Here is a 27,000-nt window from a genome sequence, read left to right on the forward strand (position 1 = left end):
TGGAACCCCGACTCCGGGGAGAGGGACAGGAGCCAGGCGACCAGCATTACAAAGAGCACTGGGGGGCGTGCTGGCTGCCATCGGCTTCGGGATGTCTGCAGGAAGTCAGCTCTCGGACCTCTGGGAGGACCCACACAGGGGTCCCCCGACTGGGCTGTGGGCACCCATAGAGCCCCAGGGCTAAGCCTACACCTATCCCTGACTTGGCCGTCAGCTTTTTCTTCACAAGCCACTTTTTTTTTTTTAAACCAATACTCCCCATTGTAGCCCGAGCCCGCGCAGAAACGAAACATGAGCTGTAGCGCCACCGTCTGGAAAACAGGAGAAATTGCTGTCTAATTGTCAAACTGCAACAGGTCTAGTGTGATGGCAGAGGCCAGACACTATGAAAAGTCACAGTAATACTGTATCAAAAGGAAAATGATAATTCTCTAGCAACTGAATCCAAAGGCATGGACTATTGTGATATAACTGATAATTCTAAATAGCTGTTGTAAAGAGAGTCAATGAACTAAAAGAAAACAGAAAGGCAATTCAATGAATTCAGGGATAAAATTAATGCACAGAAGGAGTTTTTTTGTTTTTTGTTTTTACCAGACATGGAAATTTTTAAAAAGACCCAGAAAGAACTTCTGGAGCTGAAGAATTCAATGAATGAGATGAATAATGTTTTAGAGAGCTTAGGAAACAGGGCAGATCAGATCAAAGAAAGAAGTGCACCTTAGAGGACAGGAATTAAAAATGACTCAGGTAGAAGATGAGAGAGAACCAAGATTTTTCAAAGTGAAGAAACCCCGTGAGAACTATCCAATATGATGAGAAAAACAAATATAAAAATAGTTGTTTTAGCAGAAGCAGAAGAGAGGAAGAAGGGAGCAGATAGTGTACTTAGAGAAATAGTAGCTAAGAACCCTCCAAATCTGGGGAAGGAATTGGACATACCAGTCCAAGAAGCTAATAGAACACCCTATTATCTCAATGCAAAAAGACTTCCAAGACACAGTTTAATGAAACTGTCAAAAAACAATGATAAAGAAAGAATCTTAAAAGTTGCCAGGGAAAAAAGAAAATAACCTACAAACGTCAGAGAACTTCTCAGCAGAAACTCCACAGGTTAGGAGAAATTGGAATGACATAGTCAAAGTGCTGAAAGAGAAAAATTGTCAGCCAAGAATATTTTAGCCAGCAAAGTTATCTTTAGACCTCTTTGCAAGAAATGTTGGAATGAAAAGACACAATATAGTGACATAAAAGCAATGAAAGTACATAATAACCTAGCAAAAGTGAAAAATAAATAGTCAGAATTAGAAAAGTGTTATACTCCATTAGAATAGTGTATTAACCTCTTAATTCAAGTAAGAGGATTAAATTCAGGAAAGAGGATTAAAATTAATTATAGGTACTGTAATTTCTCAATGAATTCACAGCATAAAAAGAGTTAAATTGTGATATCAAAAATATAAAGGGGGAGGAGTAAAAAGGTGAAGTATTTATACAAGAATGATGATAAAGTACTCTAGATCAGCATAAAAGGATTGTTTTATCTATGAGATACTTAATGTAAACCACGTGGTACCCACAAAGCAAAAATCTATAGTCACAAAACATAAAAATAGGCAAGACTGAGCAAATTGCCATGGAAAACCACTGTTTTACAAAGGTAGACTGAAACAGGGAAAAAGAAACAAAGGAGATACAAAACAACCACAAGGCCAATGGTAAGATGCAGTAGTAAGTTGTTACGTATCAATGATCACTCTAAATATAAATGGATTGAATTCACCAATCAAAAGGCACAGAGTGGCTAGATGGATTAAAAAACAAGACCTAACTATATGCAGCCTACTGTTGAACCAAAATTATTTCAGCTCTAAAGACACACAGAGGCTCAAAGTGAAGGGATGGAAGGGGATATTCCATGCAAGTGGAAACAAAAGAAAAATAACCATACTTATATCAGACGAAATAGGCTTCAAGCCAAAGATGATATTAAGAGACAGAGGTCATTATATTATGACAAAAGATTCATTGCATCAAAAAGATATAACAATCATGAATATATATGCATGCAACATTGGAGTACCAAAACATATTAGGCAAATGCTAAGAGATCTACTGGGGAAAATGGACAGTACAATAATAATAGGGGGCTACTTTTTCTCAAAATATTCAACTTACAGGAAGGGATAACAATAATAAAAACAGTGTGCTACTGGCATGAAAATAGACACATAGACCAATGGGACAGAAGAGAGAGCCCGAAATTAAACCCCTGGTTACATGGTTAACAATTATTCGACAAGGGAGCAAAGAGCACTCAATGGGGAAAGGATAGTTTTTTCAACAAATGGTGCTGGGAAAACAGGATAACACATCAAGAGCAGTGAAATTGGACTCCTGTCTCACACCACTCACAAAAATTAACTTGAAATGGAACAAAGACTTGAATATAAGACCTGATACTATAAGATTCCTAGAACATAATGAAGGGAAGAGGGTCCTTAATATTGGTCTTGGCAATGACCTTTTGAATATGACACCAAAACCACAAACAACAAAAGCAAAAATCAACAAATGGGACTATATCCATCTTAAAAGCTTTTGCACAGTGAAAGAGACAACAAAATGAAAAGGCAACCTACAGGAAGGGAGAGAAATTTTTGCCAACCATGTATTGGATAAGGGGTTAATATTCCAAAAATGTAAAAAACTTATACAATTCAATAACAAAAAACAACCTGATTAAAAATGGACAGAAGAACTAAATAGACATTTCTCCAAAGAAGACACACAAATGGCCAACAGGTACATAAAAAGATGCTCAACATCACTAATCATCAGGGAAATGCAAATTAAAACCACAATGAGCTATCACCTCATACCTATCAGAATGGCTATCAAGAGGGTAATAGATCATAAGTGCTGGTGAGGATGTGGAGAGAAGGGAACCCTTATGCAGTGGGTGATAATGTAAATTGGTGCAGCTACTATGGGAAACAGTATGGACATTCCTCAAAAAAAGAAATGGAGCTACCGTATGATCTAGCAATTTCACTTCTGGTTATTTACTCTAAGAAAATGAAAACACAACTCTCAAAGATATATGCATCCACCATGTTCATTGCAGCATTATTTACAATAGCCAAGATATGGAAACAACGAGTGTCCATCAATAGATGAATGGATAAAGAAAATGTGGTACATATATTCAAAGGACTATTATTCAGCTACGAGAAAGAACGACATCCTACCACTTGCAACAACGTGGATGGAACTTGAGCACATTATGCTTTATGAGGTAAGTCAGACAGAGGAAGAAAAGTACTGTATGATCACTTGCATGTGGAATGTAAAAAAGCCAAACTTGGAAAACAGAATAAAATTGTAGCTACCAGGGACTGGGAGCTGGGAAGTACAGGGCAGATGTTGTTTAAGGGCATACATTTTAAAAAAGCAGTGAATAAGCACTGGCAATATAATGCACAGTACAGTGAATATTGACAACAAAATTGTATTTATAATCATCAAACTTGCTAGGAAACTAGGACTTAATTATTCCAACTTCTAAAAAGAAAGGATAATTACATACCATGATAGAGGTGCTAAGTATCATTACAATGGCATCATATTGCAATATATGAATGTATCAAATTATCATATTATACACCTTAAATTTACACAATGTTATATGCAAAATGTGTTTCAATAAAAGAAGAGAGAAAAGAAAATATTAAAGATAAGGTATGAGAAATGAAGTAATCACAGATTCAGGGGTAATAGAATAAGTGACAATGTTCTGTGATGACATCATAATTAAAAAATATTGTTATGGTTACACACATGTTTGCATATACATATATAACCAATATTGACTCAGTTAAATGTTATTGACCTGTATGTGTATGCTGACTTCTACTAAAAATCTAAATATATATTGACTTCTACTAAAAATATAGAAGTGAAACATTTTTCATTAAAGATAGCCCCCTATAAAAGTTACCAGACCTGGAAAATTTTATAGAGTAAACTGATAATACCTGGGTTAACCTGAATTTTTTTCAGAAAATTTAAAATTTTTGGCAGGTTAAGGAGGCACCTTGTATACATTCTCATTTATTTCTTTGGCTCTCTGAAAGCTAATGTTATTTTCTTTTTGTGACTATTTTTGAATAAAATGGATATATTCAGTGTAGGAAATTTATAAAATGTGGACAAAAAGAAGAAAATGATAATGGCCTAAAAATAACTATTCTTAACAATTTAATATATATTGTTTCTAGTATTCATGTGTGCACATGTATGTGAGTCTATGGATATATTTTCTGCAGTATCATTATTGGTGGCTGAGTATTATTCAGGCGTGTAGATACATGGATATACTATCTATTTTCACTTGGATGAAGAATCTCAATCTCTAGTTCTTCACGGTATACTTTTTATCTTTCTTAAAAATATATCATGCATTTTTAATAAGTCTTATGTCTTCCATTAGGTATTTTAAAACCATTTAGACTTTTAACATTTTTCACTATCATTAGTATTGTTGCACTGAGTGTCTTTGGACCAAACCCATGGGAAAATTCCATGATTATTTTCTTGGGATAAATTCTGGGAAATGGAATTGCTAGGTCAAAGGGTGTTTGCATTAAGACTTTTGCATGTATTGCACAAAAGCCCTTCGAAGTGTGTGCCCACTTTAATTGCCATCAGTTCTGCTTGGGATGCTGGTTTTGTGACAGCCTTAGCACTTGACCAGTTTGCAATCAGTCATTCTTCCCTGTTCCTCAAAGGTTTGGAGGTTCACTTTACAATATCTCATTGAAGAGATGGAGGGTCTACTAATGAAGAGCACACACAGTAAGGGCATGAGCCTGGAGGAATCTGAAGGAAGAATACAGCAGAGCAGAACGACCAGAGGCTTGGAGAAACTGCCGAGACTTACAAGATCTCCTTTCATTGTTCAGAGTAAAAGTAACAAGCCGAATAACCTACTTGGGTTTACAATGTACTGTCAAAAGTTTGCAGAGACAAGTTTAATTTTCTCTAATTTCTTTTAAATTGGTTAGCTAGAAGAATGATCCTTATACTGGAAAGAGTTTACTATTAAAGGAGGGAATAAGGGCTATGTTACTTGAGTTCGGGTCCACAGTTTCAGATAAAAAAAACCTCTTAAAGCAAAGAAAAACCAGGAGAATCACATAACACACTTCAGTTTTCAAATGTCTGAGAGACTGCTCTGTGCAAGATGGATTGGATTTTTTTTCTGTAACTCCAGGGGTAAATATGGATCAAATGGAGGGAATTATGGGGGAAAATATTTCAACTTACTCTCACAAATGGGTACCTCCTTATCCCAAGTGACGTTATTGCCTGAGAGGAGACAAGCAGCAGTTGGGGAACCAATGAGTCGATACCTAGAATCACAGAATGAAAAAAAATGGTTATATGCTACACGTATTCCCCGCTTAAACCATGTGAGAAAATAATAGGACGATGTTACAAATCACAGGACAGATTAAAACATGGGAGACCTTGTCTCTATCTTCTAATTAGTTATTTATTTCTAAGGACAAACTTAAATTCTTACCTGTTCCATCCATCTTCACTCCTATTTCCTCACAACTCAATGCAATAGTTTCCTTGCTCGTCGTTGGACATTTTGTACTTGTCTTTAAGGAAGCTAAAGAGTTATATATACAATATTATATATTACATAAAGAAGTATGTATACTTCTGACAGGAAATTATAAACTTGATTAGCGGGGAAGATGTCTTATTGAAATATTTGCACTCTTTAGCTCTTAGCTTAGAGATATTCAAACATGGGGTGCTCCAGAAAATCTGTTGATTGAAGGAAATAATGATGGCTTTACCTTAAAGATTTGGCAAATGAGAACCAGAGGAAACAGCTAATCATTTTCACACTTTAAATGTACTTATCCACCGTGTCATAAAATCATCCAAAGAAGGCCACAAAATGTGGAACATTTCATCATCATTTTTTTTTCTTTTCATCATCATTTTTATTTCATCATTATTTTTATTTATTAGGTATCTATACTGTTACTGCAAGACATGTCACAAAGAATGCTCAGCTATGTTGTTCATGTGATCCCCTGTCTAGCAGGATTAAACTTGATTAAGTAAAAGGTGTACTGCAAAGTCATAAAACAGTGAGGTGGTTACTTGACCAGCTAAGAACCTTGCCTCCTGATTACCTAAGGAGTGTGGTCAGGGCAGTAACCAACTGCAGCAGACACTACTGGTATGTCTAGAATCCACTTTCCTCTTCTTCGTTAATAGCAGAACTCTATATTTTCGACTGGGCCACCACTGGCTATCTTCAATAAAGGCTTCATTTCTCAGCTTCCCTTATAGCCTGATCCAAGTGACTAAATTCTGGCTAGAGGGAGGAAGTGGAGTGCCAGGGGTAACTTCTGGGAAGTGTCCTTAAAGGGATGGTGTTCTTTTCTTTTAGTCTTCCTCTTTGCTGGCTGGAGTTTGGACCATGAGTTGAGATGGAGTCTTAAATGAAGGGCTTCCAGGTTTGTGTGGATCGTGGAGCCACCACATGACTTGGGAATTTTACAGTTTCTTCAAAGGACTGCCCATGGTTCTTAACCTGAGAGAGCAGTAAATTACTTTCTTGTTTAAGCTCCTGCTATTTTTTTTCTTGTCATTTATGTGTTAATTTAATCCTAACTGATATGCCTGTTCTTCCCAAAACAGTGACATAAAGATGATGAGAACCATGCGGGCATAGCAATTAGAGTGAATATTTTTGTAGATGCATTAACTTACTTTTGTATTTGGGTAGTGATTGAATTTCACTCAATGCTAACTTGTTTTTTTATTGGCTAAGTTGCATATCTTTTCAAGTGTGCCAACAAATATTAAACCTTCAAAATTTCTGCAAAGAAATAATTTGAGAGCCACTAGACTAAGGAAACAAAAGAATCCCTCCATTATGTACTCTTTCCTTCTGCCTGTCACCTATTATACATTTAAAAGTTGCCTTAAAAGCACAGAATTATGGGTGTCTTCTGACTTTTGACCTTATAGAGGTTGCTTTTAAAGTGCTGATGATAACGAAGCTACATCATTGGAGTAACAATATGAAGTAACTTCCAGCCTATTTATAGGTGTAAAAAAACAGCAAGTAATTTTGAAGGCATTATAAGACACTAATATGTAGCCATAGCAATTATGTTGAAATTTTTCCTGACCTGATTTTCCATCTCTCTGAAGTTCTTTTATTCAAACCTACTCCTTAGGTTCCCTGGGCATTAGAAATTTGGGTAGCCTCAAAGCTAAACCATTGTTCAAGAATAGCCCCAAGATTCCTTCCCCTATAAGAAATGCACACACTGTGGAGAAGCATATTGAGACATTGGAGAATCCATTTAGTAAGGTCAGGGTTGGAAGAATTAAGGGCCGGGATATGGTGCCATTTCTATCTTTCCTATTTGTTCACGCACTTGGAACTATTTTGGAGTAGAAGAAATCTATGGAGACATTCAATCGCTACAGATTATTTAAAGTAGCTCATGATGATATGATTCTGCAGCAGGCTTCTGTTTTTAAAAAACAAATTTAAAATAGAATTCTACTGGATTATAAAAGTTAATATAGATACATTGTAGATACATTCAGAAGTCATGAATAACCCAAAGATAAAATCACCACCCATAATTCTTCCACTCATCATAGTTAGTGTTTTCTCTGAATGCTTCTAGCATTTTTATCTAAAAATACACATGCAACCAATACGTCATCTGAGCTCAGTTACCCTCAGAAGTGGGAGCTGGTTTAGTTGGACACCAGTATCAACTCCACATCTGAAAAGTACAGATTCCCATCTGGTCTCACCAAACCCAACTACAAAAATTCTTGGATTTCTTAGCCTCATCAGTACTTCAGATGACTGCAGCCCCTGTCAACATCAAAGACAGTATCAAGGTAACCCAGAGAATGGGAGAAAATAATTGCAAATCAATTATTTGAGCATGGTTTAGTATACAGAATATATAAAGAACTCCTATAACTTAACAAAAAAAACCAAAGAATTGAAATATGGACAAAGGACTTGAGCAGACATTTCTCCAAAGAAGATACAAATGGTCAATAAACACATGAAAAGACACTAAACGTTAGTAGTTATCAGGGAAATGCAAATCAGACCCGCTTCACACCTTGTAGGATGGTTATAGTAATAATAATAATTATTTTAAAAGAGAAAACATTAGTATTGGTGAGGATGTGGATAAAATGGAACCATTGTAATTGCTGGTGGGAATGTAAAATGTTAACATTTTGTGATTTGTGGAATCACATTTCCATTCCACAAAGCATTTCCATTGTGGAAAACAGTTTAGTGATTCCTCAAAACTTAAACACAAAATTACTCTGATCCAGCAGTTGCAATTCTAGGTATATACATCCAAAAGGAGTGAAAACGACATTCAGATATGGGTTTATCAGTTGTACTTATTTTTAAGCACATCCTCATAAACTGTATTTTTTCTCTGAAATGACACATTTCATGGGTTTTTTTCTATTTCATTACAATAGAGAGGATCTAATATTTTTATAAAGTATTGAATCTCTCCAATATCTATGGTGCTATCACCTTTCTCATTCATGTGTATTTGCAGATTTGTTATTCTGTGAAAATATAGTTGGCCAAGTTGTGTTTAATTGGTCCCTTTAAAGACCCTGCTCTTAGCTTAGCATTTCCCTTTTTAAGTTCATTTCTTTTCTTTAATTCCTTAGTCCAGCTCCTTTTATATGTTCATGTTTTTAGTCTTAGTCATTTAAAAATTATTAAAATGTTTTGTTCATTTATTTGAAACTTTTCTTGTCAAATCACACAAGGACTGACTATTTCTCTAAGGACACTTTTGTGTCAACATCCCAGAGATTTTCAGGAATAATATTTGCATCAGCATTTATAATGAAGAGTCTGAATAATGTAAGGTTTATCATAACAGGTTTTGAGGCAGACTGTCAATATTCAAATTCTAATCTCAACCTCTTTCATGTGAATTTGGGTAAATATATTAACCTATCTCAGTTTTATCATCTGTGAAATGGGGTTATGTGTAATATCCACATTAAGCAAGTTAATCATATTAAGCACTCAGAAGAGTGCTGGGGCACATGCACTCAATAATCATTCATTATTGATATTCTATAGGCAATGTGCAATGTCTGTTTTAGCTTCTTCTTTGAACAAGATCCAAAATTTTGAATTTAATTTATTCTTGAGTGATTGTATTATTATGAGAGTATATGGCTGTTTTGATTTCTCCTATGTTCAAATTTATCAAGGTACAATCTGTGCAGTGGTATCAACTTTATGAACTGTTCCCAGAGAGAAAGCATACATTCTCTGGAAGGTACAATGTTCGGCACACATGTACCGAGGCAGCTCTACTCCTCAGCATTTTATTCTTTGTACCTTCAGTTGCCCAATCTGAACTTTTCAACCACTATTATAATCTTACCAGTCTATCTTCTTGTTTCTTTTTAAAACGTCTGGGACTTCGAATAGTAACAGGAATTGAGGAAAACTAAAGCTTACCATCACATTCTCTCACCAGGGCTAGGCAAACTAAATCTCTCACCAGGGTCAATGGGTCCTGCAAGCCTGTGTTTGTAAATGAAACCTTAGTGGAACCCAGCCACACATGCATTTGTCTATTGTCTGTCTCATTTGCAGAGCTGAGTAGTTACAATAGGGATTGTATGGCCCACAAAGCTGAGAATATTTACTATCTGGGTCTTGACAGAAAGAGTTTGCCATCCCTTGGTCAAAACAATCTATCTTTCATTTGTCCAGGTTAACATCAGCTCCTTGACTATTTGGTTATTTAAAGTTGACTTTATTTTTCAGTAATTTAACAGCATAATTTTACAACGTATGTATTCACTTTGAATACCATGTATTTTTTTGTCATTCCCACCCCGTCTCAGGTAATCCCACTTTTTCTAAGCTCATTCACACACATACATGCATATAGAATATCTCCTTCAAACCTGTTATTATTTTTACAAATTGAGGACAAATTTCACATGCTTCTCTGCAAATTGTTTTCTCAATTAATGTCACATCACGGTCATCCATCCAGGTCACTGAATATAGCATCTAATTAACTCTTTTTTGATTACAGAAAAATAGTTCATAGTGTAGATATCTTACAATTTCAGTGGCAGCTGCACCACTTTACATTCCCACCAGCAATGCACAAGGGTTCTAATTTCTCCACATTCTCACCAATACTTTTTATTTTCTGTTTAAAAAAAAAAGAATCTTATTAAAGTCATCCTAGGAGGTGTGAAATGTGTTTGATCTGCATTTCCCAAGTGACTAATGTGTTGAGCATCTTTTCATGTGTTTATTGACCTTGTATGTCTTCTTTGGAGAAGTGTTTACTCGAGTTTTTGTTCATTTTCCAATAGGGTTGTTTGTCTTTTTATTGTTGAATTGCAAGTGCTCTTTATGTGTTCTAGATATTAAATCCTTGTCAGATATATGATTTGCAAATATTTTTTCTCCTTCTGTGGGTTGCCTTTTCACTCTCTTGATAGTGTCTGTTATGGTCTGAATGTTTATGACTCCCTAAACTCATATGTTGAAATCATAACCTCCACAGGTGATGGTATTAGTAGATGGGACCTTTGGGAGGTGATTAGATCATGAGGATGAAGTCTTCATGAAGGGAATTAATGCTCTTATAAAAGAGACCCCACAGAGCTCCCTAGCCCCTCTACCAGGACACAGTGAGACAGGAGCAGCCTGGAAGGGGCCTCACAGACCATGCTGGTACCATAATATCAGACTTTCAGCCTCTGGAATGGTGAGAAATAAATTTCTGTTATTTATAAGATACCTCATCTGTGATATTTTGTTATACAAGCCTGAATGGACTTAGGTATCTTCATGCAAAAATGTTTCAAATTTTAAAAATCCAATTTTTCTGTTTTTTCTTTTGTTGTCTGTACATTTGGTATCATATTGAAGAAACCATTGCCAAATCCAAGGTCATGAAGATTTTCCCCTATGCTTCTCTCTAAGAGTTTTATAATTTTAACTCTTCAGGTCTTTGATCCATTTTGAGTTAATTTATCTATATGGTGTAAGGCAAGAGTCTAATGTCAATCTTTTACATGTGAACATCCAGTTTTCCCAGGACTGTTTGTAGAAGAGACTGTTCTTTCCTCTGTGAATGGTCTTGGCACCCTTGCTGAAAATCAATTGACTGAAAATGTGTGGCTTTATTTCTGGGCTGTCACTCTGTTCCCTTGGTATGTCTAACTGTATGCCAATAACACTTTTAATGACTGTAACTTTGTAGTAAGTTTTGAAATCAGAAAGTGTGAGTCCTCAGGCTTTGTTCTTTTCAAAATTGTTTGGCTATATCCTTTGAAATTCCATATGAATTTTAGAATGGTTTTTCCATTTCTTCTAAAACTACTGTTGGGATTTTGATAGGAATTCCTTTGAGTCTCTATATTACTTAGGGCAATATTTTTATCTTAACAATATTAAATCTTCCAGTCGATGAAAATGGATGTCTTTCTGTTTATTAAGTTTTCTTTAAATTATTTCAGTAGTGTTTTATAGTTTTCAGTGTATAAGTTTTGTGTTCCCTTGGTTAAATTTATGCCTAAGTAATTTTTATGCCATTATAAATTAATTTTCTGTGTCATTTTCTTTTAGGAATGTGTCTTAAATATCTTGTAGTTAGAAGTTTTTATTGACTATATTTAGCAGGCATTGTCCTTCAAAATGGGAAATTAAGCCACTGACATTTATTGTCATAATTGATGGGTTCAATCTTGCTTATATCATTCTTTCCCTTTGGTTTATTTAATAATTCCAAGAGATGGAACTCAGCACTGTGGTGGAACAACTCCGTTCCTGTTCTGCTGATGCCGTTTCTAAGAAAAGAGACAGAGAGCTTCCGTGCTCTTCCTTCTCTTACTCCTCTTTTGTCATATGGAGAAAGTGGTTTACTCTTTGATTGTACCTGTGATCTTGAAGGTACATATTTTGATTTTATACTAGTGTAGAATATCATTTTCTTTTTATTGATTATGTCAAGAACATGTGTTATCTATTCATCCCCTATGTATAACAAATTAAACACGGTTTCTTTACCCCCAACATCCTAGCTATAGTGATAGAAATCTATGATTTTATATCCATTATTGCTAATTAATGCTTCGCTTCTTCTTTTTTCTCATACTTAGAATTGTGTGTGTGTGTGTGTGTGTGTGTGTGTGTGTGTGTATAATTCCCACTTTTGTCCTTGGTTGATTTTGGAGAATTTTATCCTGTTTTCTAATGATCTCTTCTTCTTTTTTCAAGACTCTATCTCCTGATTATTGTTGCAGTTTAGACACCTGTTTTTTTATCCATATAGAAATTTTCCTGATGTAAGGTCATTAAATCTTATAAACGCTTCTTACTGTTTTGTAGATTCTATGTTACAGACAGGTGAGAGATTTCTAATATCCTGTTTTAGAGGTTAGTCCCTTGTTTATTGGACTATACTGATTTGTAGAGGAATATTTTCTCTGATTTCTCAGATGGGTCTCTTTTTTTCCCAGCTGTTGTATCTTTCCTTCTGTTTGGTGGTGGTTTGGCTGGCTCACCACAGGGGAGGTCTAGGCTTCTTCACATTGGGAGGTAAGAAGAGATTGTGTGGCAAGCTGTTCAGATCTCCCAGGCTCAGACAAAGCGAGAGAGGGTGAATATTGGCTTATCCTAGTTTAATCACAGGATGCCTGGATCATAGTACAATAGCTGGGGTGGAATAGGATGGAGTGGATGACCATGGGCAGTTTTTGTGGGAAGATTTAACATAGATATCTTTTTTTCTCTGAATTTACTGTGGCAACTGATAATTAGGACACATGTTTTAGTAGCTCCAAGTTGAGGCAGCAGCTTCTAGCATGATTCCCTGTCCCAAGGAAAAGTCAAGAGCAAGAACTCCATTAATGTCCCCACACTGTGTGCATTTTAATATTTAGATTTCCCAGAGCTGCTGTCACATTTAAGATGTACCCTCCCAGGCTTCAGAGTCCTCCAGCTCCACTCTACTACCTGCTGATCTCAGTTGAGGAGATCATGGTTTGCATGGTTAACTAGCATTTTTTCCCTTTACTTTTTTTTCATCCAGTGAATATCTTACCAGGTGTCACATGCACTACCTTTGCCAGGAGCTCAGGGCCCTCCCCTAATTTATAACAGATACAGATTGTTCTTTCTTTTTATATTTCTTTGGTCATATGTCTATGTGTAAGCTACCATCTTGCTCCAGAAGTCTTTTTGTTTACTTTTGAAGAATAGGTGGCAATAGTCTAGTGTGCCTATCAAAGACTGGTTATTATGGCATTGCTGTTCTGGAACTCACATTCCAGAGATAGTGCCCCCAACTCACCCTTCATTACAAGAATAATTAACTGTTGATCCAAATTGGGTATCTGTGTTTATATGCACCATGCCATTGAAGGGTTCTAGAGGAGTTCCACATGATTTTCCTATGGAAAAGAAGCAGAATTTGGGACTAGGTGTAGAGTTCAATTTACCTTGTGTTTATGATTCAGACTGTAGCAGACTGAACAGCCTATATATACTTCTATTCCACTGAATGGACCGCTTTGAGGAAACTCACCATACAACCTCAGAATCAAGCAGCCACATGGTACTGATTTTTAAAAGACTACCTTCCATCTTCCAGTAAAGGTCATTTATGGCTAAAGAATCGTTTTCTTGTCCCATAAGCCTAAATCAAAGGCTTCAAAATTTGGGATTTCTCGTCTATCTTAGTTAGCTAAGCACAGTTCACTGTGACTCATGTAATTTTCTTTTGTGTGCCCCTGTTTGATTCATTTCATGGTTTTAGTCATCAAGGGCCACCTCCAAGGAATGGAAAATATCCCTTTTGTGAGAGTATTACCATAAGGTGGATGTTTAGTCAAGGTACAGAAACTCCAGCCATAAGAAAGGATGACCTATAAGTCCACCCTCCATTAAATACTTTGAGCAAACAGACGTCTCACCTTCAAAATTTGAACAAATTAGAGCAGATCCCACAGTCTTTGACATACATGACACAGCTCCCAGGACGGGGTTACTCACTTCTGCAGGTATCTTCAGCCCTTGACCAGACCAAGTTTTCTAAGCAGGTGATGGAGAACATACTCTCAAAATACCCAGGGGAACATTCGTAATTCAAAGATGTCCCAATTGGAAACTCAGACTCATCAGTCGGGGTTGTAGGGTTGGCAAATGGAAACTGTTCTGGGGCCTTACAGTGACCTGGAGATCAAAACCACAGGAATATCAAAACGAGCAGAAAGATCTCACCCTGTCTCTTTCTCTCCAGTTAGCTGATAGATGGGATTACAGAAACAGAGACTAAGAGTAATGGCAAAAGATTTCCTTTCCCTTGAAGTTACTTTAGGATGGTGTTTTCCAATAGCATTTAGTCATCAGACAATTTTTGTTACTTGGAAGATTATTCACCTTTCTGGCCTTTCTGCTCTTATTGTACCAGCACAAGAGTTTAGCTCATAGTTTGCATGTGTCAGGTCTCCTATCAGAGTGCCTGGATATAGAGTTACCATCCATATCCTCATTTACTGGTGTTAATGTACTTATATATATCAAGACATATTTTACCATCTCTCTCCATTCATTCTTCCCTACCTCCTTCTCGGGGTGTCCACCATAAGCTGCCTCTCTGTCGCTAACTAGCAGCCACCACTTATAGTGAAATCAACGATGTTCCACCCAAAAGATAAATCCACCCAGAACTTCAGCTAGAGTACTTGCTCATCTCAGTTAAAGAAGTTTGCATGGTTTAACATGGGTCTTTTCTGATATATTTAAGGTAACAATCTCAAGATGACATCATCTTAGATTACCAGTGTGGGTGTTAAATCCAATGGCTGGTGATGTCCTTACAAGAAAAGAAGAGGGTGATTTGAGACACAGAGACACAGAGGAGAAGGCCATGTGAAGACAGAGGCAGGGATTGGAGTGATGTGTCCACAAGTGACAAAATGCCAGGTACCACCAGGAGCTGGGAGAGGCAAAGAAGTGTAGCCCTGCTGACACCATGATTTTAGATTTCTAGGTCCCAGGTGTGTGACAGAATAAACACCTGTTGCTTTAAGCCACTTGGTTTGTTGTGATGTTTTATGGCAGCCCTAGGAAATTAAGACTACTTTTCTCATGCTGATGCTGAGCTGACATTTAAGGACAGGGACAAAACAGACTAAGCCATCCAGCCGCTTCCTCTAAGAAGCTACGTCTTCTTTATGAGAGGGTGCTGCCTACTTTGAAATAAAATCTGAACTCAACTACCTCCTTTTTGGAGGAGACTGCTTCCATTTACCCATTCAGTAAGCCTGGCCAGGGGCTTAGGCGTCTACATTTAAAGCAATCTCACTGGATTCTGATCTACACCAGCCAGCTGCAGGGCGAGGGGGAGCAAAGGTTAAATGTCTCATGGGTAGCCTTTGTGTGGGCTTCTCTGCCTTAGGGCTTCCCTGTGCGTGACCTGGGACTCCAAAGCCGGTGCCCCGTCCCCAGGCTACTCCAGCTCCCACTCTTGGGGAGACCTAAAGTTGGGCTTTCAAGAACCAAGAAACCTTCTCCAGTCCTTAGGAAGAAATAGGCTCCTCCTTTTTGTATCCTTTCCCTTGATCGGATCTTTTCTGGCTTTCTCTCATTCCTAGAGTAGAAGAGTTCAGGGAAAAGGATTAAGTGGGCCCCAGAGGAAAGCTGACAAAAGAGGGAATCTGAGTCAGCTCAAAGCTACAAAGGTAAGGAGAGCCTTTTGGTTACTTAGCCTGTTCAGCGTAGGACCAGCTAAAGCCTTGGCTAAATAGTACCCGTGTTGCCAGTTTTATCTTTGCATGCCTATTAGCTTGTGGAGACGGTATATCAGTCATCCTGACATTGGTTAGAGTGCATAAGCAGTTGTTTCCACGTCCTCCCCAACGACTATTTTCTCCTTGATTACACAGTTTGTGCTTACTGCCTTCCCTCCACCCTTCCCTTTCTCCTCTTACATCAGCAAGAAGAGTTATTAGCATCTTAGCTATTCAAACACGGCTTGGTACTGCTGAACATCAGTTTTACCTAGAGCCTGTAATTTTAACACTTCCACTTACAACACAGCTAAACTCACAAGGAAACACCATAATCTTACTATACAAATATGAAGGATCTGGTTCAGATGTCCTGAGCCCAGGCAGGGTATGCGGAAGTGGGTACTGACCAGCAGGACCAGAAAGCGCACAGCGAGGGGCGGTGCCGCTCCAAATCCCATTCCCTTGACCGTCGCTCATGCAGCGGAGGGTGCTCTCTCCAAGGAGGGTGAAGGGCCTCCCTCCATCTGGGTGGGGGTCACACGTGTAAGTGATTTCCTTTCCGTAGGGAATGCGTCCCAGAGAAGTTCCTGTGTGGTTCCCATGAAGGATAGCTGGAGGATTTGGACAAAAGATTTCTAGAAAAAAACACAAGAACTGTAAATTACATGAAAATGTTTCAGTTTTAATCTAGGTGGATTCTACAGTTATGGGGTGCTGTGACTGTGCTGCCAATTAAACAGCAATTAAGCTCTTAGGGAGAGGCCAAAATCTATACGTTAGGGCTCTGCTGAGGTGCAGCTTAATGAGACACCTAAGTCGGTGTTTATTACAGAAGTGCAAAAGGGACTCCAGCAACCTGACCTCTTCAGAGTTAAGACTTCTCGATAACTGAGAACTCAATTCCTTTAAAATAAACAAAAATCTTCTTAACCATGTTGATAAGGAAACCACCCATTAATAAAAAAAATCATCCATTAATCCAAAAATAGTATTTTGAGCACCTATGGCATATCAAGTAGTATTTTAAGCACAAGATTGACAAGATCTCAATAATATCAAGGATCCTCAACCTAGGACATCTTTCAAAATATATTATGTATTTACTATTTTTTTCTATCAATGATTTAATCTCTTCTTGATGACTTGAAGCTGCTATTCTTGAAAATGAAATGGGTATAGTAATGCTGTCACAATGGAACGAAACATCCTCCATACTCCTGTGCATGGTCCAAAGGGCTCAGAAATGTTATTACTTTTGAGATACTTTTTGGTTTTTACAATTTTTTTCTCATTGAAGAAACACACATTTCTCCTTTTGAGTGTGTCTATTTAGAGAAGCTCCTTCTGATTTGGTTTATATTAAGGAAAAGACTGTAGTTTAAAAGAACTAATCAAAGGATAGAATCGCTCAACCAATATGTACACTCTAGTAAGTGATCTCAGGTACATCTCTGAGTTCATGAGAGTATTCTTTCCTTTTTTTCTTTCATGCTTCTTCACTATGTTCCAGGAAAGTTAAGATTTTCAAGTAGCTGACTTCCAAATGTGAAAGACGTAATCATCAAGTTTCATTACATAAATCAGTACAGAATGTCCAAATAATTTTAAAACAAAGTATTTGTTAAAAAAATTCTATTATAAACATGCACTTTTCCACAGTTATGATCTGAAGTTGAAGCCATATCTTGCTTGAGTTAGAGAAGAAGAAAATGGACAGATTGGATGTGTTAATCGTGTTTCTGTATATGGCACACTAAATTTCTGTCATCTTAAAAACAAAAACTCCTTTAATCCAACTTCTCTCTGTAGCTACGGTCCCATGTCTCTATTCCCTCTACATTAGAGCTCCTCTAAGATGTTGTCTAGAACCCGTCACTCCTCTCCTTCACTGTCCCATAAACTCATTCCAGGCAGGCCTTTGTACAGTTGTACAGAACTTTTGTCAGGGTCATTCATGACCTCCAAGTCACCAAACATAAGGATAATTTCCCGTCCTCACTTTATTTGATCTCTCTGTGGAATTTGACACAGTTGCTTAGTCTCATCTCCTGAAAAGAATTTCTCTCCTTGCCTTCCAAGATACCTCATCTCGTAGTTTTTCTTTTCTACACACTGGCTGCTTCTTCTTAACCTCCTTTGCTGATTCCTTCCCATCCTTCCAACTTCTTGATGTTGGACTTATAAGGCTCAGCATCCATTCTCAGGCCCCATTCATTCCCTAGATGCTCATTTAATCACTTTTTTAAACTCGGTACCTAAACCATCAGCAAAACACATCCCTGCTGCCTTCAGACTACATCCAGAATCTGGGTGCTCCTTATCACACCTCCCACTGCTATCCTGGGCCAGTGTCTTCGGTAAGATCCTTGCAGTAGGCCCCCTGCTTGTATCTGCAGCAGTATCCTCACATGTTCTTGGCTAGACCTGCATTTCGGGCCCTCAGCTGCTTTGTGAATCAAGAGTGTGACGGATTCTACTTGTGCCTCATTGGTCAGCACTGACTGCCTCAGCCTTCCCAGGGGTGAGAGACAGCTCCTGTGCAGCCTCTGCTGTCCCCTTGCTCAAAGCAGACCCCACAGCCAAGGCATGACCGCACCCATGGCTGCTCTGGCTCTTTCTTTTAGGCTCAGGTAAAGTCCCATGCAACAGGTCATGGGCACTGCTATCCCCCGAGTTTGACCAGAGGGATGAGATAATACAGCACGGAAGCCAGGGGCTTAATAACCTCAGGGTAAATAGGAGACAGGGGACAGGAAAGACCCAGCAGATAAACTGCTTGCTCTTCCTCTTTCTAACGGAGAGTTCTGGTTTCGCAGGGCCTATCCAGGGACGTCCTATATAACCAAACAACCAGCTGCTTTTCTCGAGAAGCTACGGCCACCTCAGAAACAGAATATCTTTTATTTATCTCCTTTATTCTCTCCCTGCCTCTGTTTCTATTCCTCCTCACTCTTGCCAGCCTGGGACTGTGCCCTCCAATAAAACATTATAACTTAAGCTTTGCCTCTGGCACTGTTTTCTGGGGAATCTCCATCCAAGATATCCCCCTTTCAACTCAGCTCTTTTTAGAGTAGCCAGGTTGACAGCATTAAAAATAAGTTAGATCATGTTACTTTTCTATTAATAATACTCCAATGGCTTTCCATCTTGTTCAGAGTGAAAACCTAAGTCCTTACAGGATTCAGTTACTTGTCTTTTATCAGCTCCCATTGCTCCTACCTTGCTCACTCCACACCAGTCACACTGGCTTCCGAGGAAATGCCAGGCACATTTCTGCCCTTGGCCTTTGTACTTTCTGCTGCACCTTCACCATAAAGTTCACCCTCTGTTTATGCACATGCGTAGTCAACTAATTTTGATCAATGCTCAAATGTTACTTTCTCAGTGAAGACTTCCTTAATCACCTTATTTTAAATGGAAAAATCTATTCTTTTCCTGGCATTCTTTATGCCCCTTCATATGACTATCTTATTGTGTTGTCCTGTTTTTTTCTTAATAACAGTCTATTTATGTGTTTGCTTATTTACTTATTTCTTATTTTTGTCTTTTTTCTCCGCATAAGAGTATAAACAGCGTGGGAGTAGGGACCTAGTCTGTCTTATTTACAGGCATACTCTTATTGTCTGGAAGACTGAGATGCTTCAAAATTTCACTGAAAGAATGAGTATATGAATAAATAGATGATTGAGGAAGATGTAGAAAAGCTAAAGTTTGACTATTATTTTTGACAGGAAAAAAGGGAAACTTGACAAAGCTTCAGGTCATAAATGTTTCCCCATCTATGAAGCATTTCTGCCCATTTATTGCACTTGGTATCCTTATAAATATTCATAGCATGGCACCCCAAACATGTGATGGTCATAAACCCTCCAAAACATGCCTAGTCTACCACAGAAATGTGTCTATCAGAAATGAATAAACAGAGGGACAGAGGTTAGATAACTTCATGGGGCAAAACACATCAAGAAAACAAACAAAAAAACCCTGAAGAAACTGAAGAAAATGCAAACTTGAACAGATAGATCCTCCCTTGTACGCACGTTCACACACAGGAACGCTGTTGCTCCAAAGGTGCTTCATTCCAACCAAGATACAGTAACTAGCAGACTTTCCTTTTAAATGGAACCTAAGGAACAAAAGCAGTAGTTAGTGACTACGGATCATGGGCAGGTCTCAGCTTCTACTCTATTGCTAAAATACAATGCGATTCCCAAGTTAATCGCAGGTGAAAAAGGTCAGCTCACTTGCAGTTTCCCCTGGCAGAGGCTCAGGACCCCAAACAGTGTGAAGGATTGTAGCTTGCAGTGAGAACAAAGCAGTAACAGTGGACAAAGCCCAGGAGTCAGACAGGCCTGAACTGAAGAAGGGAGACAGAACAGACAGGCAGTTATTTGGTCTGGTCCTGGACCTTCAGGAGGACATCCTTGCCTGGCTGCTCTCTGACTGCTCCCTTTCTGTCACTAGGAGAAACTTTGTCCTCTGATGCAAAATGCAGCGTTTTCCCCCCTCAGCGCACCAGGAAGAAAACAACTCCTGCTTTAAGTTGGCAAATCAGAGAACATGAGGAAAGGATATCAGAGGCTGTTCCTTTTGCCAATGCTTTTGGAATGTTCCTGAATGAGACTTACGGCAGTTCTGGATTATTAAAGAGTAGTAAGTTATCCGGGAAAAAGAAAAGGTGAGAAGAGAGGATTCTTTAGAAGACAATCATGCCAAAACATCTGGTTAACTGTCAGAGCGGTGGCCTCCTGAATTGCCTCCAAGCCTTTTTGGGTTGACTGGTACTTGATGCCTGAAGGAGTCCTTGGACTATGTTGAGAACAACTGCTCTGCTGTCCGTGCTTTTTACCTGCCAGTGGTGTTGATTGTAGTACTAAGATCATTTAGAGTCACATAAAGAGTTAATGACATCATTTGAAACATAAACATCAGTCTTTATACCCCTTCAACAAAGCCTAATACTAATTAGATGATATGTAATTGGATTCAAAAGACTTCTACTTATTCCAGATTCCACTATTGATATGTTTAAAAGTTTCCTGAAACAATCATTGCATCACACTTATATATTTAACTTTCTTTCATATGTCAAACATTTAAAAACAACCTCTGGAATATTTCTCTGTTCATGCTTATAGATCACTATTTTTTCTTATATGTGATGATCAGCCTAAATATGCAAGATCTGTTGTTATATTTCCGCTGTTATATTTCTGCTGTTGAGTATATTTACTGCTCTTCCTTTTTAAACATCTGTTCACGTTTCCAGGTGGCTCTAACCATATTTCTCAATCATTGCTTCTGATATTAGTCTCATTCAGTACTTCTCTTCTGTTAGGCAGCCCCCTTGTTTGGATAAATCCCCAGTGCCCAGAGTGTCAGCATAGCAGCATCGAGCACGGTGTCCCTGGTCTCCATGCCAGGTCACACTCACCCCTCATCACAAACGAAGGACACTTGGGCCCCAAGCTGGAGATTAAGTGGAGAGAGCACACGGCCATTGGGGAGTTGCTCCAGGAAGTCAGGACATGATTTCACTAGGAAGAAAAAAAATCAGGAGTAAGATTGCCACGTGAGGGACAAAGAGATTGATCAGTAAGTCAGATGAGAACGTAGGTACCTGCACACTGGGGGGCTGCGGGGCTCCAGTCTCCCTGGGGCATACAGCGCAGAGCAGCAGCCCCTCTGAGCTCATAGCCCGGCTCACAGCTGTACAGCACTTCTTGCCCGGGGGGAAAGTCATCCGAGTTGCTTGGGGTGTGCTTACCGTGCAGGATTTCTGGAGGGGGCCGACATGCTGGGGAAAGAGCAGCAAAGTACCTGTCAGGTTTAAGGAAACATCTTTTGCTAGAGTCTAACCCTCCCAAGGAATTAGAGACTCATAATTAAAGGGATTCAGGTATAACCAAGGATGTCAAATGATACTCCAACCCCCTCATTTTACTGATGTGAAAGCTAAGAATGGAGAACGGATATAGCCAAAGCCTCACAGTTAGTTAGAGACAGGGAACTACAACCCAAGCCCTCACAGCACAGGCAGAAATACATTCATAGGCCCAGCAGGCCCAGGGGCCCGGCTTCCAGAGCTGGCTATCCAGTATAGGGTTATTAGTGTTCTGGGCTTCTCCACCCACACATTTGCTGGGGAGGCAATCCAGTTTACATCTTCATCTTTCAGGTGATGAGACAGTCGCCTGAGCCTACATTGACTGAGCAGACTTTTCCTCTTCTCTTTTATTACCCTTCTATGATCAAGTATAGGAATTTCCAAATGTATCTGTCTTTGTCAGTGGCAGCACAAGGCTGATACGGGTGGAGTGACTATAAGATTCCGCTTTGTCTCACTGCTAAGCCAGCTATTGCGGCATCAGAAGCCACGCCAAGCCATGGAGAACAAAGTCCTCCCAAGAAGTGAGTCCTTGCAATGAGAAGGCACCTTGCTTAGAGAAGACTGAACTCAAGATCTGGCCGCCTCCATTCACAGCCCTTTTGATATGTGCTCAGGACGTCAGAATTCATTTCCAGTTCAAACTAATCTATGTCTAATTACAGATGAATAAAAAAATCTCTTTGGCTTTGAGCAAGTTCCTTTCACTTTCAACTTCAGAATCCTAATGTTAAAATGTAGGAGGTGGACCAGAGTAGACAAGCTCTGAGGCCCTCTGTCATTCCGAGGCTGTGCCACTGGTCTTCAGGAGCCAGTTTCTGTCTTTCTGCAGCAGATGTTGATGGTGGGGCAACAGCATTCAGGCTCTGGGGTATAAAACACTACTTGCATTCTGTTCCTGGGTACGTGACGAAGTGTATGTGATTTGGATAATTTATTAAACCCCTGAAAGATGAAGCTAACTTCACTGTCACAGGGGTGTAAGAACAGCACAATTGTAAAGGCGTATGGGAAAGAGTAGATAAGAAAATGCATATAAGGCGCCTATTACAGAGCCGAGCAGGAAGTCCACATGGTTCTTCATGTAACTGAGAGAGAGTGGAGCTGGCACTTTGCCCTGAGCGCTGCTCAAAGTGAGTCCCAAACGTCTTTTTTCCGTGGTTATTCAAGCTTTGTCCCCCTAAATTTACTCACATTGCTCACCACCCATCTTTCCCTCCAGAACAAGCACTAAGCTCCTGACCCTCCTACAACTCATGTCATGTGTTGGCCCCTGCAAAGCCTCAGTCAGACTCACCCCTGGAGCACCTCGGCAACTCCGGCCCCCATGTGTTCTGGGCCTGACATCGCACCCTGGACGGTCCTTGCAGGACAAAGCCGGGCTGACACTGAAATGTCACGACTTCATTTAAGGAAAATAAGCTTCTGTTCTCAGACACCCTTATTCCATGCTCAACGTCTGGAGGCGTGCATGTGTTAGGTATGATGCACTGAGGGGGAGGCCTGCTCCAGACGCCGACGCGACCGTCCTTGCTGGTGCAGTATATTGATGGCTCGCCCACGAGGTCAAACAGCTTTTGTCCTCTCTTGCCACGTTTGCAGTGATAGGTCACCACCATTCCATAATGAAAATATTCTCTGTCAGTGCTGACAAAATCTCCATTGGCGATGGCCGGGGGTGGGCCACAAGGAATCCCTGGGAAAAGGGACAACAAGTTCAACAAAACCTCAATTTTCTAGTTATACTCAATCATGAATTTTGGTAACTAGCTTTAAAAAAAAATCCCAGTTACCAAAATGTCAATATTCACAATACTGCTACTTTCATCTAATCTTTGTTAATGTACAGACATGTTTTCATACAATTGCAGGTTAGTCAGCCACAACATTATGACATCTGCTCTTCTCAATTAACATTATTTCAGTAACTGTGCCTTGGCATTATTATAGTTCACATGCTTTTCATTTTAAGTAAGACTTTACATGTTGTTTCACTGGCGTCCATTCAGTTCTGTGTCTCTGGAAGGTACACGGCTGTATCCTATCAGTTATTAGTAGCATATCCTTATCAGATAAATAAAACATTTAGAGTGCTATATTAACACTTTGAAAATGAAGGTATTAGGGATAAAGACATTTTGCCAATATTGACTCAAGAAAAGGTAAAATATAGAAGAAATGGACCATAGATGCTCCTAAAAAAGATCATTTTATAAACAAATTTAAAATTCAATATTCAAGAAACAGGTAACTAACATTTTTCATTGACAGGTGTACCTTACTTACTTTTATTTTTAAGAAAATATTTAAGAACCTGCATATTTATTGTAGAAAGTTCACAAAATGTAAATAAAAATCATTTTTCAGTGCATTACCTAGAAAGAACCACTGTTAATTGATTGATATGGAATCTTTAATGCACTCACACACATTTTTTCTAAAATGGGTTTGTTGATTGAATAATATTCCAGTATAAAGATATGCTATCCAATTCCATTTGGAAGAGTTATCTTTCTTGTCTAATGCATTCTGGCATATTTTAAGGTTTTGTTTTTAAAAGCATTTTTACAGATCAAATGCCTTGTTTCTTTCAGTACATTATTTCCTAAACATTGTTTGGAATATGCTCAGCATTTAAATTATTTTGATTTTTCCACTGCCGTAAACAATAATGGAGATAACATCTCTACAGCAATCCTTGCAAAAACCGATGGTGACTGTTTTTTTAAAGAATGGATAATGATCTACAGAAATCCTGATTGTATGCATGGATACAGTTAAGATTTTTGATGCATATTATATACCTACCTGTTAGAAAGTTTATTCTCACTTATCCTACCACCAGCTAGGTTTGAGAGTATTGATTTTTTCTTATTACCACCAAACTCAGGGTTATATAGACTGATATTCTTTGTTAATTTGCAGTTGCTCATTCCTCTATGTGCCCCCAAGTGTAGGAAGCTCATACTCCAAACAACTCATATAAAAGATGGCAGGTCACTGTTCAGACCAAGAATAAGAGAGAAGGGACAGCTCCTGGTTAAATACATGGCCTGATATAAAGACCTGGCAGAGGGGAAGGCAGGACTATTTTCGTTAAATTTGTATTTGTTTACTTCACCAAAGAGAATGATCTTCAAACTGGGAAGTATTCATCCAACCAAAGAGGAATTTGGGAGCTGTTTTAAATGAGCTCAAGAGTATTGCTTAAAATAATTTATACCCCCAGATAAAGAAACACCAGGAAGAACTAGAAGCTTGGAAAATTGTGAGCACTTTCAAGGATATGGCGGCTTTCTTCAAACAGCAGAAGGATACCACTGCCAAGAGAGATGAGATTTATTCTTTGTAATTCCAGGGGGTAAATTCTAGGATTAACTCTGGGATAAATGGGGAAAGAGATTTCAACGCACGTTCACAGATGGGCGGCTCTGTCTCCCACATGACAGTATTTCCTGAGACGATACACTTAGCAGATGAGCTTCCCAGGAGTCGATACCTAAGGGCAAGAAATGAAAAATAATTATGCTGTACACATTCATCAATTTTCTCACAGCATGTAATCTGAAAGATTACAATCTGGGAGAAGTCTAAGGATTAGCCTAAACTCCATCTATTTTATCGAGCTTTTTCTTATTTCTATTTCCCGATCATCTCACTATTGAAAGGGTATTTCCTAATTCCCCATGGCTCCTCTGCTTTTAATTTCCTAGCGTCATTATGGATTGTACCAGGTACCCAAATAAAGCAATCCTTTTGTAGACCTGTTTGATCATTTTCTTCTTAACTTCTGTTTTTTTCCCTCATATTATTATTGTCATGTTTTAATGCGTTTGCATTTTTCTGATACACATATATAATTAATATGGCCATGTCATTGCAGTTTAGGCACAATGCCAGTGAATACAAGCTTTGATACTTTTGACCCTTTTTAGAGGGCTTCACCTTGCAACAGGGAGATTACAGCCTTTCAAATTTAGTGAACTAAATGGTATGCTTCGTCTTTGTCATCATTATTTAGACCGCTTCTTTCATAATGTCCAGTGATGAGGATTCAGCAATAAATCAAGCAGATCTGTCCCAAACACCAGGGGCTTGCTTCTGGCAGGAGAGTCACATACGTTCCTTTGTATTTTGCTTTTTCTTCCCTTTCTTTTGCTAAATGAAACAAGTAGGTGAACCTCTCTTCATTGCTCTAGTAATTTGGAAGTTAAATGTCCAATTTTTGCTCCATTACAAATTTCATTCTGCGCATGTGTAGTGTGTGTGTGTATATATATATACACATAATACACAACACACATATTTAAACCTATTTTCTCAATTTTAGTATCAAGATAAGTACAGTGTATCCATCCCCTATATAAGTCCAGGCTATATTGTCTTGCATTCTGCTATTTTCTAGTTTTATGAACATATGTTATGATTTTAGAGATTGTTATTAAATTAGGATTACATTGCAAAATTTCACTTTTTAACAATTAGTTCTGTCATTGTATTCAGTTTCATAACTGTAGAAAATATCTGACCATGTTTTTTTAAAACTTTTGTTTTTATCATTTTCTTACCTGATACTTCTTTTGTATTTTATCATGTTCCTTAAAAAAAATTACTAATCTATTGCCTGAGTTTACCTTTTTTCTTTTCCCAAGAAGTATACATAAGTGGTGTAATCTTGTAATTTCTAGATGTGAATACTAGCTTGGCTCATGAGAAGCGTTATCTTCTGCAATTTAGTTAGATAAGAGTCAATGTGATGTCGGTATAAATTAATTTTTTGTAGGTATTATAGTTTATTAATTTTTCTTTCTGCATTACTGAAGACTTTCTTTATTCCTGAAATACAGATGTTTCTGTCATGATGGCTAAGTATGGGCTTATTGTTTTCCCTTCTGGAATTTTTTGTTTCATGTATTTTGAATCCTAGTACTGTCTTACACGTATCTTCTCTTTTCTCTTTTTCTTTATCCTTTTCCACTGAATTCTGGGAGAATTTGATTAATTTTTCCTCTCTCTGCTTTAATCGTCTACAATATTCTGCATGTTTTAGTTTTGCTAGTTTGACAATTGCACTTCTCATTCATGCACAAACATTCCTGTTATCCTAGTTCGTTTCACAGAAGCTGTGTGCACTGAATTAAAAATATGAACAGGAGGTTTTTCAACATTTGCTGCTGATTTCTTGGAAGTAACGATGTAAGAGAAATTCCTTTTTTAATTTC

At 38.3% G+C, this 27,000-nt stretch overlaps 1 protein-coding gene across 1 annotated transcript in view; it reads right to left on the reverse strand.

Moving 5' to 3' along the window:
* The window catches only part of LOC118925978 (complement receptor type 2), a 140,282-nt gene that overhangs the window by 17,019 nt on the left and 96,263 nt on the right, over positions 1–27,000 (reverse strand). Inside the window, exons 29-37 of the mRNA XM_057508014.1 lie at positions 25,192–25,277; positions 23,076–23,474; positions 21,512–21,688; positions 21,326–21,428; positions 19,932–20,017; positions 16,299–16,526; positions 14,150–14,329; positions 13,449–13,548; positions 5,329–5,414 (exon numbers count right to left, since the gene is read on the reverse strand). Coding sequence (XP_057363997.1) covers positions 5,329–5,414; positions 13,449–13,548; positions 14,150–14,329; positions 16,299–16,526; positions 19,932–20,017; positions 21,326–21,428; positions 21,512–21,688; positions 23,076–23,474; positions 25,192–25,277 — 1,445 coding nt within the window. The remainder of the gene's footprint in view (positions 1–5,328; positions 5,415–13,448; positions 13,549–14,149; positions 14,330–16,298; positions 16,527–19,931; positions 20,018–21,325; positions 21,429–21,511; positions 21,689–23,075; positions 23,475–25,191; positions 25,278–27,000) is intronic.

The sequence above is a fragment of the Manis pentadactyla genome, chromosome 9 (genome assembly GCF_030020395.1).
Source record: "Manis pentadactyla isolate mManPen7 chromosome 9, mManPen7.hap1, whole genome shotgun sequence".
Lineage (NCBI taxonomy): Eukaryota > Metazoa > Chordata > Mammalia > Pholidota > Manidae > Manis > Manis pentadactyla.